General features: G+C 34.1%; 1 protein-coding gene across 4 annotated transcripts in view; it reads left to right on the top strand.

Moving 5' to 3' along the window:
• The first annotated feature begins 2578 nt into the window (after positions 1–2578).
• The window catches only part of PIAS1 (protein inhibitor of activated STAT 1), a 183721-nt gene continuing 170839 nt past the window's right edge, over positions 2579–15460 (top strand). Inside the window, exon 1 of one of the 4 annotated variants that reach the window (XM_031955322.1) lies at positions 2579–2675. In XM_031955322.1, coding sequence (XP_031811182.1) covers positions 2640–2675 — 36 coding nt within the window. In that variant the 5' untranslated portion in view covers positions 2579–2639. Of the gene's footprint in view, positions 2676–2732; positions 2961–15460 lie in introns of those variants that run through there. The other 3 variants (XM_031955324.1, XM_031955321.1, XM_031955323.1) reach the window with 3 other exon arrangements.

Raw genomic sequence — 15460 nt, 5'->3', positions numbered from 1 at the left:
ACCCTTGGTAAATCAAAAACACTTCCCTATACATAGTTGTGAAAGGTATCTCATTTCCTAATTCTCCAATTTGTTTATAATATCACTTTTTATATCTACATTGTATATCCACTTGAAATTTATTGTGGTATATGGTATGAATTATTAGTCAATATACATTTATTAAACATTTACTATGTAACAGGCATTGGCTTAGCAATGGGGATACAAAGAATAGTCTAAACATAATTATTCCTATACTATTTTCTAATTTCCCCAGTAGGTTTGTTTATGTATTTGGGGGAGAGGTTGTTTTGATTTGTTTTTTTTTAATAGTGCATCCTTATCCCAGTAGTTGGTTTCATTGGGTTTATCATTATGTTCAGCCTCTATTGACTCTTTTAAACTTAATCTGCTTCATTGTCTGACTTTTCCATTTTTTTAACCATTCACAAATAACTTTTGATAATTATTTCTTTATAATATAGTTTGAGATCTGGTACTTCTAAGCTGTCTTCCTTTCCATTTCTCCCTGCCCCCTCTTTCCATTGAGTTTCTTAATCTTTTTTCTTCCAGATAAATTTTATCTTTATTTTGTTTAGTTCTACAAAGAAATCCTTTGATAGTTTGTTTGGTATGGAATAGAATAAGTAACTGATTTAAATATTGTTGTCACTTATATTACATTGGCATGGCCCAACACTGACATGATGATGTAATCACCAATTATCTGTCTTCCTTTATTTCTGCTGAGAGTTTTTGGTTCTGTAGTCATATAATTCTTTGTTTTTATTTGTCTTGGTAGGTAGACATCCAGACATTTTATACATTTTGTAGTTACTTTTTAATAAAATGTCTTTTTCTTTGTTCTTCTGAATTTTGTTAGTAATATGGAAAGCTATAAAATCCTACTTGGTTTTAATCTCTTTCTAGTCTGGATATACAATAGCTGGATACCTTGTTCAGGGATCCATGGCTTCTTGCTCAGCTTCCTGATTGTTCAAATAAGGTTCAGGGCCCACTCCTGTCTTCTTCTCTTTGCATATTCTGCAAATTGGAGTTGACTTTAGTCATTGTTGTAATCCTGATAAACTCCAATTGGAGATTCTTAATTTTCATTGTGGTAGATCTCCTATAAGACGCTCAATGGTTTTGCTGCTTAGATATTATGCTGGTTCTTTCTCTCGTTGTGTTAAGAGCAGGTTGTGTGGGTACTGTTCTTGGCTTCACTTTTACTGTTCTGATGTGGGCTGCTTGTGCCCAATACTATTCTTATTTCTTATTGTGGCTTTGGGGAAGAATTACTGGTCCCCCCTCAATATATTAAAAGAATGAGAACATTTCCAGGATATTGGGTGAATCCTCTATGAAAGTTTTATGCAGAGACATTGGTGAGAATTGCAGAGAACAAAATATTGATGAGAAGGTCCTACTTTGCATCAATGAACAAAGTATCCACAATGGTGAAATTGCTGATCTACCAAAGGTTAGAATTAGCATGATAATGAAAACATAAGAGATCAAATTTACTCATCCTAAATTGTTCTCTTACTGACTAGCCCACGTCTCTCTGCCTCTTTCCCCAAAGCTTGAGATCCTTGGAATCAAGATGTGAGCTGAATTGGACTTTATTCCAACTAGGCAGAGGTGCTGGGATTTCCTCAGGTAGTGGGGCCTGGAATCCAAGTCAGCAAATGGTAGAAGTTATTCAAACTTGTAAGCAGGATTTCTGGGGCTATGCAGAAAGTAACAGCTATTTGGTCATGCCATGTCAAATAAAAAGGAGAAAGGGATCAATGCAAGAAGTAGCAGATGAGATCCTGGGACAGAATGAAGAAGGCAGACTAAGCGTTTCACACAAGTGGATAAACTAAGAACAAGAAGATAGAAATGAGATATTCAGATTGATCAGAAGAAAAATTAAGTACCAAGGTAAAGAGCAAGTAATTGGAGTATGACCTTCATTCTGGATTTTGCTCAGGATTGGGGCTACAAATGATTGGAAGTTTTATTTATTTCTTTTTTCCCCCTGAGGCAATTGGGGTTAAGTAATTTGCCTAGGGTCACACAGCTAGTGTCTGAATCCAGATTTGAACTAAAGTTCTCCTGCCTTCAAGGTTGGTGCTCTATCTACTGCAACATCTAGCAACCCTGAGGCTATGGGTTGGAGATGGAGGCCTCCCAAGATGGCAACTGATGTTTTACTACCTGGAGAGCCAGAAAATGCTGTGAAGAGAAGGTTCCTGCTCAGGGAAGGAACAGGAGCACCAGCTGAATTGTATACAACTTGGACTTAGTTACCTGAGATATATTAAGCCAAATAGCCAAAAGCAGAAGATAGGACCTGAATTAAAAACCCTGAGTCATTATATGAGTCAATATGAACTGAGGTGAGTTTGTAGTCCAATTAGGAAATAATGAGAAGAAAAATGATAAGAGCAGTAAATGTAGGAAAAAAAAAAAAAGACAATGACGATGATGACAATGATAATGATAATTATACTAACTCCTCAAAACCTGATCCATTGTCCATGTCATAGTTGGGGTGGGGGTGGGGCAGAGAAAAAGGCAATGGCAAAGTAAGAGAATTCGCTCCACAGTGTTGTACAGCCTTGATATTGTGTGGATGATGTGTCAAGAACCCTGAAACAGAAACCAGAATGGGTTCTAGCAATACCAGCCCAGGAAAATGTGATGTAAGTGATGCTATGAATCTAAGGGACAGTCAGGGTGACATAGGGGTTCTAAGACAGTTCTATTAAGAAACATTTTAATTATCATCCTGACCCTAAGGATAGCAGAACAAGCAACATTACTTTATGTTCTGATACCATTAGAACACATCAGAAATACAAATATCCTGTCTGCTGTTAATGCTTTAGTGTAGCTAGCATTGACCATCCACTCCATACAAACCACAAATGTTCCTAGAACGGACTGAAGATATGGAAATGTTCATTATATGTCAGCACTACACCAAAGTAAGTTGATTCAAGGGTAAGGGATTGAGGGAGATGAACAATAAATCAATCACTGCACCTCACTTTAAGTAATTAACAAAATATTCTACCTCTGATACCTTTATCAGATAAGCATACTTTTATCTAAAGCAACCAATCTAAAGTGTCCAAATAATATATCACCACATGAGTCCTGTGAGTTTTTATACAAAATGGCAAACTAGTTCAGAACCAAGTATTAAGTATTTGTCAGCTGAGAGAAAATAATTCTTGTTTCACTCACTACCAGGGAAGAAAATTCTATTTTGTCTTTGCTTTTCATATGAAAGCTCAATTCTGGTTCAGTGGTCAATTAAAAGGTTTTTCATCACCTCTTTATAAGCCTAAAGGTAATACTTATAATATACTTGTGTGTACTTGCTCTGAATTGGGAGGATGCTTGAATACATCACTCAAACCCAAATCCTTGTGGGGTTGATATTGGCAGAGATAATACCCATGGTCTAAGGATTGTCCCCTCATTAGATAGTCTTCTTTTTCCACTGGAAATAGATCTAATTAATTATAACCAAGGATTTTATAATGTTTTTTGTCAATGACATCCTCAGTGCAAAGTTATATAACCAATGCATTACAAAATAGTAGTACAAGTCAAGCATAATAAATAATTTAATTCCTAAACTTATATTAGATAAACAAAACTTAGAAAGATTAACACTTCTTCATCAAAAAGATTTTCTAGTAGCTGTTTTCAGAGTATAGGATAAATAGATTTTAAAACTTACATAAGTATTTTTGGAACAAACACACCTCATTTCACAAAGCAATAGTGAACACTGGCAATAGATATTCTTTGCTAGATTGGTTGAATGTAACTGAAAGCATTTGATCTCCAGATAGAATCTGTGAAACAGATAAAATCCAAAAGTAGTAATAAAAGTTCCTCCAAAGGCCATATCCACATGAATATAATCAACAACATGGCCATAAAGAATAAAAGAGATGATTGAATCTTGCAGAATGGTTTATAGAAATAGAGGTTGTGATATGATCAGGGTTTCCCTTTTCCATACATCAAAGATTTGTTTTCCATAAAAGGCAACAAAACTGTTCCTGAGTCTTGATTGGTCCCTGCCTCTTTTGTAAGTTTCCTGTTCATTTTAGGGTCCAAAAAAGTCCTAAGGAGTTAGGGTCCCTCCTATTTGATGAATTTCTAAAGATCACAAAAAGTTACCATACCCTTTTCTATTATCAGATACATTTGAAGAAGCTAATGGATACTCTATCCTTATCATATATTATTTATTATTTAAATATTATTTATCACATACTATTTACTATTAAAACACCTGCTTTAGAGCAAAAAAATCTTTTTTAAACAAATTAACTCAAAGTTGTTCTTCTTTATAGTAGTTTTATTGTAGAAGTTGTTCTTATTCTACTCACTTCAATCTGGATCAGTTCATAAAGATTTTCTTTGAAACTGTCCATTTTGTTTTTTCTTACAGTACAATAATATTCTATTACATTCATATGTCATAAATTGGTCTTTTCCCCTAATAGGTGGACACATTTTAGTTTCAATTATTGACCACTACAAAAAGATTTGCTCTAAATATTTTTTTGTAGTTTTTAGGTTTTTTTCTTCTTTCTTTGATCTCTTGACCTCAAAATATCCTTGAGAATTCAGCAAATAATTTTTTTTATTAAAGCTTTTTATTTTCAAAAATATGTATGGATAATTTTTCAACATTGACCATAACAAATTTTCCAAATTTTCCCCTCTTCCCCACCCTCTCCCCTAGATGACAAGCAATCCAAAAATATGTTAAACATGTTAAAATACATGTCAAATCCAATAAATCCAATGTATATATATTTATACAATAATCTTGCTGCACAAGAAAAATCAGATCAAAAAGGGAAAAAATGAGAAAGAAAATAAAACACAAGCAAACAACAACAAAATAAATGAAAATGCTCTGTTGTGATCCACACTCAGTTCCCACAGTCTTCTCTCTGGGTGTAGATGGTTTTCTTCATCATAAGATCATTGGAACTGGCCTCAATCATCTCATAGTTGCAAAGAGTCATGTTCAGAAGAATTGATCATCATATAATCTTGTTGTTGCTGTGTATAATAATCTCCTCGTTCTGTTCATTTCCCTTAGCATCAGTTCATGTAAGTCTCTCTAAAATCATGCTGCTGCTTGTTTCTTATAGAAAAATAATATTCCATAACACTCATATACCATAATTTATTCAGCCATTCTCCAACAGATAGACATCCACTCAGTTTCCAGTTTCTTGCTACTACAAACAGGGCTGTCATAAACATTTTTGCACATATGGATCCCTTTCCCTCCTTTAAGATCTCTTTGGAATATAAGCCCAGTATAAACACTGCTGGATCAAAGGGCATACACAGTTTGATAACTTTTTGAGCATAGTTCCAAATTGCTCTCCAGAATGTCAGCAAATAAATTGTATTACTAGTAACCAGAACCATTACTAAAGAAAAAAAGTGTTACCTACAATTCTTCAGATATATATACATATATATATATATATATATATAATTGATCCATAAAAAGTTTTAGGACTCTCTTTAATAACTGTCATCATGCTGAATATTCATAACCTCCAAACTACATAGATTGTAAAGAGACCTAGCATAAAAATTAAAACCATGTGGGAACAAGATGAGGGACATATTATGAAAATTTTCCTATCTGCTACAAGTTGTTCAAAAGATTCTTTCAGAGATAAAATTTATGTTCCAATACTCTTAATCAATGATAAGAATTGTTTTATCAACCAGTGCAATACTTTGCAGAACATCAAATAAACAAGAAGGATATAGCTGGATAATTACTTAAATTTCTATCTGAACCCCATCCAAAAAATCAGAGATAATAGTAATAATTTTAAAAATAACTTACATAAGTATAGCTCTTTAAAGTATACAAAGTACTTTATAAGTATTATCTCATTTAATCTTCAACAGCAACCTTGTTAGGCAGCTACAACTTATTATTCAAGAATAAAGAAGCTAAATGACTCACTTATGATCATACACAGAAGTAAATTAAAGAGGGAAGTTTTAAATCTGTCTTCCCAACTCTAAGTCCATCACTGATAGTAAACCTCTAAAAATAGAAATCATAATTTGAAACCCTTCAAAAAGGAATTGCAGCAAATAATTTGGGATTTTCCCAGATAAAGTTTGTGGGGTCTGCTAGTAAAGTTCAATCTTGTAGTTCAACATTACAAGAAAATTTCTCTCTTTTTAAAGAAGAGGAAGGTGAGCTGAAATATATAATTAGCTTTACAAATCAGAATTTAGCCCCTTGAATCACATCTAAAATCAATTCAGTATTTTAAGTTGTTCCCATAAAGTCTTCCAAGATGGGTGAACACTCTTGACAGGCAAGTAGGAGGGCTAACCTTGCCATTTTTATTGTCCTTTCTCTGCATTCTTGGCCCTCTGTGATACTCTGTACTCTTTAAGTACCTTCGGCTTTATTTTGCTTTGTGGCTGTGGCTTGGCTCTATGTCTAGAACCTCATTTTAAATTGGTCATGGCCCATTGCTATTGCTTCACATCTCATCCTTCATGTTTCTTCCTGTATTACTTTTCTAAGTTGTGAGATGGGATAATAAAGTCAAGATAAAATCACATCCAGTCATTTGCAGCTCTGAGAAGCTGGTATGTTGTTGTCAAAAGCTGGCTTGAAGCCATGCAGAGTAGGAAATGTTCTTCTATGTAACCAGCCTTATCGAAAATCCTAACAACTTCTTGCCAAAGAGGCTTTTTTTTTTTTTTTCAAATTTAGGAAAATTAAGATGCATTTCCCTCAGGCAGTCCTGAATGCCTCTAAAGGTAAAATCCTTACAAGGCTTATTGAGCTCATAAATATGTTCTTCTTTATAGGATGAAGTCGGCAATACTAACATTCTCTTGTGAAATACCTGCATTTTAATTTTGGAGCATAGTTTATGTATCCTTGTCATCAGCACCATCAATTAACATTAATTGAAGGTCCACACTGTGCTAACCATTGAGTACTAGGATAAGATCTAGACCTCTGATTTCTTTGGTATAGGACTAGGGGAGGAATCTCTCTCTACCAGTGGAGGTTGACACTTTCTTTGTAACTTAGAGCTTAGTTTGTCTATAGTGTTGCAAGGCTAAATGAATTTACTCAGGAATTACATAACCAATATGAGTCAGAGATAATCCTTGAATGCATGTCTTCCAGTCATCTCTCTTTCCACTACTCCACATTGCCTCTCATCTAGTACATATTCATGTACTGCCTCTCATTTGGCACATTCTCGTGGAATTAATTACTTGAGACTTTTCACTATGGAAATGGTCTTTTAAAAAAATTATTATACTCCCAATTCATGGAATAAAACAAACATTTCTATAAGATAGTACAATAATAATAATTTTTAAAATGACTGGACATGAAATTACAAATAACTTTCTATTCCCTCCAAATATACAACAGAATTATTGTGCAAATTTCTTTTTCCCTCTTTCTTTCTTCTCTTTTCCCTCCCCAGCTCTAAAGATGACTACCATTAGACATAAACAGGTGTGTATATATGTAAAATTATTTTACTCATGCCTCTATTTATCAATTCTTTCTCTAGATGCAGATAGTATCTTTCATTCTTCTTGAGATTAGGATCGATCTCTGAAACACTGATCAGTAATTTACTCAAGTGTCTCATTAGTACCTATGTATCACTTATGCCCAAATAATCACTTAATTAATTCAGATCCACCTTCCCCTCATCCAATTTCAGTTAGTGACTGTTGGGTCTTTTGTAGACCAAAAAGATGATGGGTGGGATTTCTATATTTTCAACCTTTCACTAGGGGAGGAATGGGGTATTATAAGATATGCTTGCAAATGTATCTTCAGTTCATGTATCTATCAGCCAGCAGATATTTATGGAGCACCTCCTCTGCATCCAGTCTTAAATATATTAGGTGCATATTATTAAAAAGACAAAAATTTACTCCTTGCCCTGCCAGAGTTTAGAATCAATTTGGAAAGGCAATTCGATTCAATTTATTTAATAAACTTTTGTTAAGTATCTATGTACAAGGAATAAGATACATATATATAAAAAGATACTTTTGTGAATCATTACAAGGCTTTTCTCTCCCTTCATGAGTCCGTACTAGAAATACTTAGCTCTTTTCAAAGCTTAGTACAGGGGCCATCACCCATAAGGACTCTTGTTTCCTGATGCCCTTGGTGGTTAGTGCTTCTCTGCTCCCTTACTTTGCATTTACTTTGGGTATTCTTTACATCTGCATATATATTTTATTTCCTGTAGAACTTGGTTGTTTTGGTTTTAAATTTCAACATAACTTTGTAATCCTATGTGTTTTATTTTATTAAATATTTTATTAAATTTTAATGTTAATTTTAATGTCTCTCGAGAGTAGGGACTAGGTTTTGCCTTTGTTTTTTCTTAAGAAGAGTGCTTTGTACATAGTATTTACTTCATAAAAGTAAAATTTATAAATTTATAATTTTCTTATTTTATGAAATTTACTTTATAAAATTGTAAAGTTAATTTATAAAATTAACTAAAGTAGTAGAGTGGATGAATATTAGAAGTGCCAGCTGTGCTGTTCTTAGATCATCTGTGAGACCTTAGGCAAGTCTGTTCTATTTTAGGCCCTCACTTTTATCATCGATCAAATTAGGGGGTTAGATTAGGTAATTTCTGAAGTTCTTTTCAGCTCTTAACATTCTGTTATCCTATTTGGATTAAAACAGCAACAACAAGATAGAAGACAAGACAATATAGTGGCAAAGGTTAGGTGAGTGGTACAATATTGCAACATTGTTAACAAGTAGTTTTGCATCCAAGGCAGACTACAAATTTAAACCATTCTCCCTACCCCTATCATAATGGCATTGTGTGCTTGGGATAGTTAATGTCTATTTTGCATATTTTTCTGTGCCTCTAAGCTTTGCATGCCTGACCCAAGTGTCTTCCTTGCTTCACCTTTGTTATAGCTCTACAACAAAATGCCATAGGAGAAGAGAGAAAAATCATGTTAGGGTGAAGTGGTTTGATGAACGTATATTTGGGGATCTAACCAACTTGGAAATGTATTTTGTCGGACTATACCTATTTGTTACAAGGGTTTTCTTTTTTTCTTTTGGCAGGGTGGAATGGAGGGAGGGAGGTGGAAAAAAGAAAATAAATTCTTGTTAATTTTTTGAAGTACTTTAAAATAAAATAAGAAATAGGGTTTGGGAGAAGGGAATTAAAGGAGCAGAGGAATAGAGATTCAAAATGGGGAGACAAACAGCACAAATAAGCAGAGTTATGATTGTGCCAGGTAGGGTTTGAGGACTGTGAGAAGATCCCTCTGACTTAAATGGAGGATTATTATAGGGAAATGGTAAGAAATAAGATGTTTTTCATGACTTGTTTTACTAGTTAACTTTCTATATTAACCAGTGAATCACTATAAGCTCAACATTGTGGTAGAAGGTGCAAATGAGTTTAACACATAATCCTTGCCTTTAAGTAGTTTGGCCTCTCCTTCAGTCTTGTTGGAGAGACAAGACTCAAATATTAAAAGATAATTAACAAAGTAAAGCAGCTTAGCATAATTGTCAGATGAGTGGTAGAGACAATAAGCAGTAACTAGATCAGACAGATGGGTGTTGTTGACCTAGATCAGAAGTAGAAATTGCAGTGAGATTAGATAGTTAGAAAAGACTTGGGCTGATCAGTGAAAAATAGAAAAGGTTTAGCTAGTCTAAAAAAAGCATTTATTAAGCTCTTACTATGTACCAGCTCCTGTGCTGGAGATGGTGGGGGGAGGGTGGGAATGCAAAGAAACAAACCAAAAATCAGTCCCTGCCTTCCTGCATCCCGGGCCACTGCCAATCATCTGGACTTGTGTCTTACCACTGGACTTTGATGATTCTGAAAAGAGAGTGACTGATAGTGTTGCGCAACTGCCTCACTTATATCCAATTTACTAGCAAGTCAAGAGAACACCCCTCATGATGTTATCGGTCCTCTTTGAAAATAAAGGATGACAACAGTGTTACTACTGGGCTTATTATCCCAAAGGAAGGGAAAGGGACCCACATGTGCAAGAATGTTTGTGGCAGCCCTGTTTGTAGTGGCCAGAAACGGGAAAGTGAATGGATGTCCATCCACTGGAGAATGGTTGAGTAAATTGTGATATATGGATGTTATGGAATATTATTGTTCGGTAAGAAATGACCAACAGGATGATTTCAGAAAGGCCTGGAAAGACTTACATGAACTGATGCTGAGTGAAATGAGCAGAACCAGGAGATCATTATATACCTCAACAACAATACTATATGAGGATGTATTCTGATGGAAGTGGATTTCTTCGACAAAGAGAAGATCTAATTCAGTTCCAATTGATCAATGATGGACAGAATCAGCTACACCCGGAGAAGGAACACTGGGAAATGAATGTGGACTACTTGTATTTTTGTTTTTCTTCCCAAGTTATTTTTACCTTCTGAATCCAATTTTTCTTGTGCAACAAGAGAACTGTTCAGTTCTGCACACATATATTGTATCTAGGATATACTATAACATATTTAACATGTATAAGACTGCAGCTATCTAGGGGAGGGGGTGGAGGGAGGGAAGGGAAAAGTCAGAACAGAAGTGAGTGCAAGGGACAATGTTACAAAAATTACCCATGCATGGGCTCTGTCAATAAAAAGTTATAATAAAAAAATAGTAAAAAAGAAAAAAAGAAAATAAAAGATGAACAACAATTCTAATTGGGGAGAAAACATGTAAATATCTAAGGACATCTAAGACATATACAAATAGATAGAAGATAGTTTGAAAGAAGGTAGCATTTGCAGCTAGAAGAGTCAGAAAAGGCTTCCTGCAGAATTTAGGCTTTAAGTGGCGTTCTTAAAGGGAGCTAGGGAAATTAAGAAGCAGAAGTAAAGTGAGGGGGAAGGCACAACATTTCAGGCAAAGTAGGATGAACAGAACATTTTAGGCAAGAGGAATGGAATATAGAAAAATGAGTCAGAAAAAGCATATTCCTAGGAGAGTGAGGATGCTAATCCTGTCTGACTAGTGTATATATGCATATAGAAGTAGTGGAGACACACTATTGAAAAGGTATAAACTATGCCACACTATGGAAAGCCTTGAATGCCAGATTCAGGAGTTTTGAATTTAATCTATAGATAATACTTGATGAGTAATTAAGAAGAAAAATTTTGCTCAATAGTTATAAGAAATACTAAAAATATATTCTTTGTTTCATATTACCAATTAAACGAGAGAGCCAGACAATTAAAGATAGGGAGAGAGAGAAATGCAATAAGTTCTAACATTTGTTAGTGTTTGTTGGAAATAAATGCTCTACTCTCATATTGCTATTTTCCGAGGTAATGTACCTGGTGAGCTTTTAACATTTGTTCAAATTATGGGCTTCCACCCCCACATTCTCTAGACTTTGTTTTCACAAATGGAATCAGTCTTAGAGGGGCATAGTTCCTACAAATCACTCTTAGACTAATGTTTAAGGCTTTACAGAGGTGGGTAAAAAAGACCCAGCTAATGTGCACACAAAGATACTCATACATGTGCCTGTTATACATATATACAATATGTATGACTATAAAGATCTAAATATTAATGTAATATATAATTATCATTGTTAATAATAACAATATCAAAGCTATTAAAAGCTTAAACTGCAAAAAGATTTTTAAAGCATTCTGTTTCTTGGGGGTAGCTAGGTGACATATTGGCTAGATCCTAAGATCCGGAATAAGCCTACTATCATTCTCTTGTTCCTCACTTGTGTCCAACTCCTCGTGACCCTATTTAGGGCTTTCTTGGCAAAAAATATTAGGATAGTTTGAAATTTTCTTCTCTAGCTCATTTTACAGATGAAGAATGAAGGCAAATGGGGTAAATGATTTGCCCATGATCACACAGCTACTAAGTGTCTGAGACTTCCTGACTCCAGGTCCAACACTCTATCTACTTTTGCCACTAGGTACCCTGGAATCAGAAAAACCTATATTCAAAAGTGATCTTAGACTCTCTTAACCTCTGTCTGCATTGGTTTCCTTAAGTGCAAAATGACAATAATAATAATAATTAACTCAGAGTTGTTGTATGGATACAATGAGATAATATTTGTAAATTGCTTATTTATAATACTTACTTCATAATTGCTTGTTTCTTTCCTTCCTTGGTTGTGGAATAGCCTTTATGTTCTCTCATAGTAAGAATGTACTTCTCTCTCTTCACCAACAAAGGATTCATAAGAGATCATAAACAATTAAGACAATGCTTCTCCTATTTTTGGTGAATCCTATTTCCCTCTCCAGGATCAATACTCCAGGCTCAATCACTCTCCAGGAATGAGATCCTCCCAGATGGAAAATGCATTTGAGGCTAATAAAAAGATAACTGCCTCTTCCTCCACTGAGTCTTACCTGATCATAGTTATATAAAGTCATATAGATGTAGAACACTATTCAGATGTGAAGTTCCTGTGAAGAAAATTTTATATTTGAAATTTTTAGAGAGTAATTTCTGACCTTATCCATTCCAGAAAATTATAGAATCCTGATAAAAAACAGTGTAGCAAAATGGACAAACCAATTTTGTTGGTACTACAACACATTTACTTATGATTTGAAATCAGAATCTAGTTTAAATAACCACTACTAACTGTCTTATTCTTCCCATGCCCTTAGCCTTTTATATAAAAGCAAAAAGTAGCATTATTTTTTTATACTTGCTGATTTGAATTGGTTTGATTTCATACAGATCAGTGACATGACTGTGAGTTAGCTCATAGCCTCTGCATCCCAGAAGTGATTTAATGACACTTATTAAGAGACTATTATAGTACTCTGAAAAGATGGTAGACTGGGTCAAAAAATTCTAAGCTCTCCAGAAGTTTCCTACAAACAAAACAAAATTTCACTTGAGAGTGAAAATAAACTAGTGAATAACAAATAAACTTGAGGCAGAAGAGGAGAAGATCAAAGAAAGAAGCCTCTCATGAGGAGGTTTGGCCCACAAAAGTATAAAAGCCGTCAGACTAACACTGATGTAATAAGCCAGGAGCCCTGAGGCTAGTTGAATCCACAGGTAGCCTCAACCCCCAAAACAGAAACTTTCACCTTCCAAAAGGTGTGGGGACTGGAGGTCTGAGTTGGGGAAGACTGAGGAAACCTCTGGTGATAAGGAACACCAGGTTCAACTGTGTTGTTGAAAAAGTGTCCTGGGCAAGAAGAAATCAGCACAGGCTAGTGAATGCAGAAGCAATAGGTTACTTATAGGAGGATGGAGTTCTTGATTTGGGGTTCTAAGCCAGAGAGAAGAACTAAAGAAATACCTAAAGCAGAGGTACCCTTCCCCTACCTCAGGATCAGAGTTGATTATATTAACAATATGCTACAAAATGAATAGGCAAAGGAAGAACTACTAATTACTTTGAGAATAAGGAAGACTGGACTTTGTCTTCAGGATACTGAAATTAAAAAAGCCTTTCCTCCTCCAAAGACAAATGTCAAATGGTTATATATCCAAAAAAATTCATAGAAGAACTCAGAAAACTTTAAAGATCAAAGGAGAGGGATTGATGAAAAAAAAATTTTAAATAAGAAGAATTGAAGAAAAACAAAATTATGAAAAGTCAACCAACTGGAAAAGAGATCCAGAATCTTAAGAAAATAACTCTTTGAAATTAGAATTTGACACGGGGAAGCCAGTGAAGTTATGAGACCAAGAAATAATAAAACAAATCATAAAGAATGAAAAAATAGAAGATAACATGAGACATAAGAAAAACAAGAGATCTGGAGGAGAGATGAAAAGGAGAAAACATAAGAATAACTGGACTACCTGAAAGCTATGACCAAAACAATAATGTAAGAAATAAAGAAAATTGTCTTGAAGCAATAGAACAAGAGGGAAAAGTAGAAATAAAAAAAAATCTACCAATCACCACTTGAAAGATATCTAACAAGGAATATCACTGCTGCATTTTGAAACCCCAAATCAAAGAGAAAATTTTACAGGCAGCAATAACATCAAAAACAATTCAAACAAGGGGGAACTACCATTAGAGTCACACAAGACCTATATCAGCAGCTATGATAAAAGACAGCAAGTCCTGGAATATTCTATATCGAAAATCAGAAGAACTAGGGTTGCAGACAAAAATATAATAGTGAATTTTTTAAAAAAAGAACATTCAATGAACTATCAGATTTTCAAGATCTTGTTGCAAACTCAATAGAAAATTTGACCTATAAAAGCCAATATCAAAAACTTAATTTCAAGGGACACAATAAGGACAAACCGTTTATGTTTTATATGTAGAAATGTAAATCACATATTTAAGATTGTTATTAGTAATTGGGTAATCCAAAAGAAATATTGGATAGAGCTGAGTATGATGTGATTCTCAAAAGGTACAAGCATAAGAACCAACACAAAGGAATTAGATGGGGGAGGAGAGCTAATATTTCTAAAATACTACTCACATCAGGAATGGGTTAAAGAAGGAACAATACATACATACACACATACATATATACATAGAAGGGTATAGCACCCTCTAAAACTTACAAAGAGGTGAAGGAATAGAATAAATTGGGGTATGGAAGAGTATGTAGATTGATGAGAAAGAGATAAAGAGGGAAGGAAAAGAGTTGTAGGAGGGATCCTTAGGCAGGGATAGGGGGAGCAAATTAAGCAAGAGCAAAGCAAAAAGTAGAAGAGTTAGTAGGGATAGGAAACAAGAGATATATACAAATACAATGATAAAAACTATATATATATAGATAGATATATATATACACAAAACAATGATCAGCAGATGAATCTATTAGAAAAAAGGGGGATAGCAATCATTAATCTCAGAAAAAGTCAAAGTTTAAAAAAATGTAATCAAACGAGAGAAATCTACATTGTATGTCAGTCATTAATATTGTTTTAGATGTATGGGAATTTATATATATGTGTGTATAAATGTGTGTGTATATGTGCGTGTGTGTATGCATGTATGTATGTGTACACAAATATATCTGCTTGGGGGAGGTAGAGAGGAGGAAAGGGAAAAAAAGAATAAAGTAAAAGTACAGAGTAGAGAACAAAAGAAAAACTACAAGGAAACAAAGAAAAGATGGATAGTTTAATATGTCTTCTATTATTATATATGCTTTCCTGAAATGAAAATTTATTTTTAATATTTTAATCCTCTCTCATCTTCTGTTGTGCACATAACTATATCTTTTTTCTATTTTCTTTTTTTTTAATTTTGCATTTAAGTTTTAAATAAAGAAAAAAAAAGACTATTATGAGTAAGACACTCTGCTAAGCACTAGGAACTACAAAGATAAAAATAAAATTTTCCACGTCTTCAAGAAGTTTTTATTACATTGGCAGAACAAATGCAGTATAAAAATAAGTTAATACAAAATAATTTG

Source organism: Sarcophilus harrisii, chromosome 2 (genome assembly GCF_902635505.1).
Source record: "Sarcophilus harrisii chromosome 2, mSarHar1.11, whole genome shotgun sequence".
Classification (NCBI taxonomy): Eukaryota; Metazoa; Chordata; class Mammalia; order Dasyuromorphia; family Dasyuridae; genus Sarcophilus; species Sarcophilus harrisii.
The sequence above is the reverse complement of the archived record's forward strand: the minus strand, read 5'-3'. Positions and strand labels throughout refer to the sequence as shown.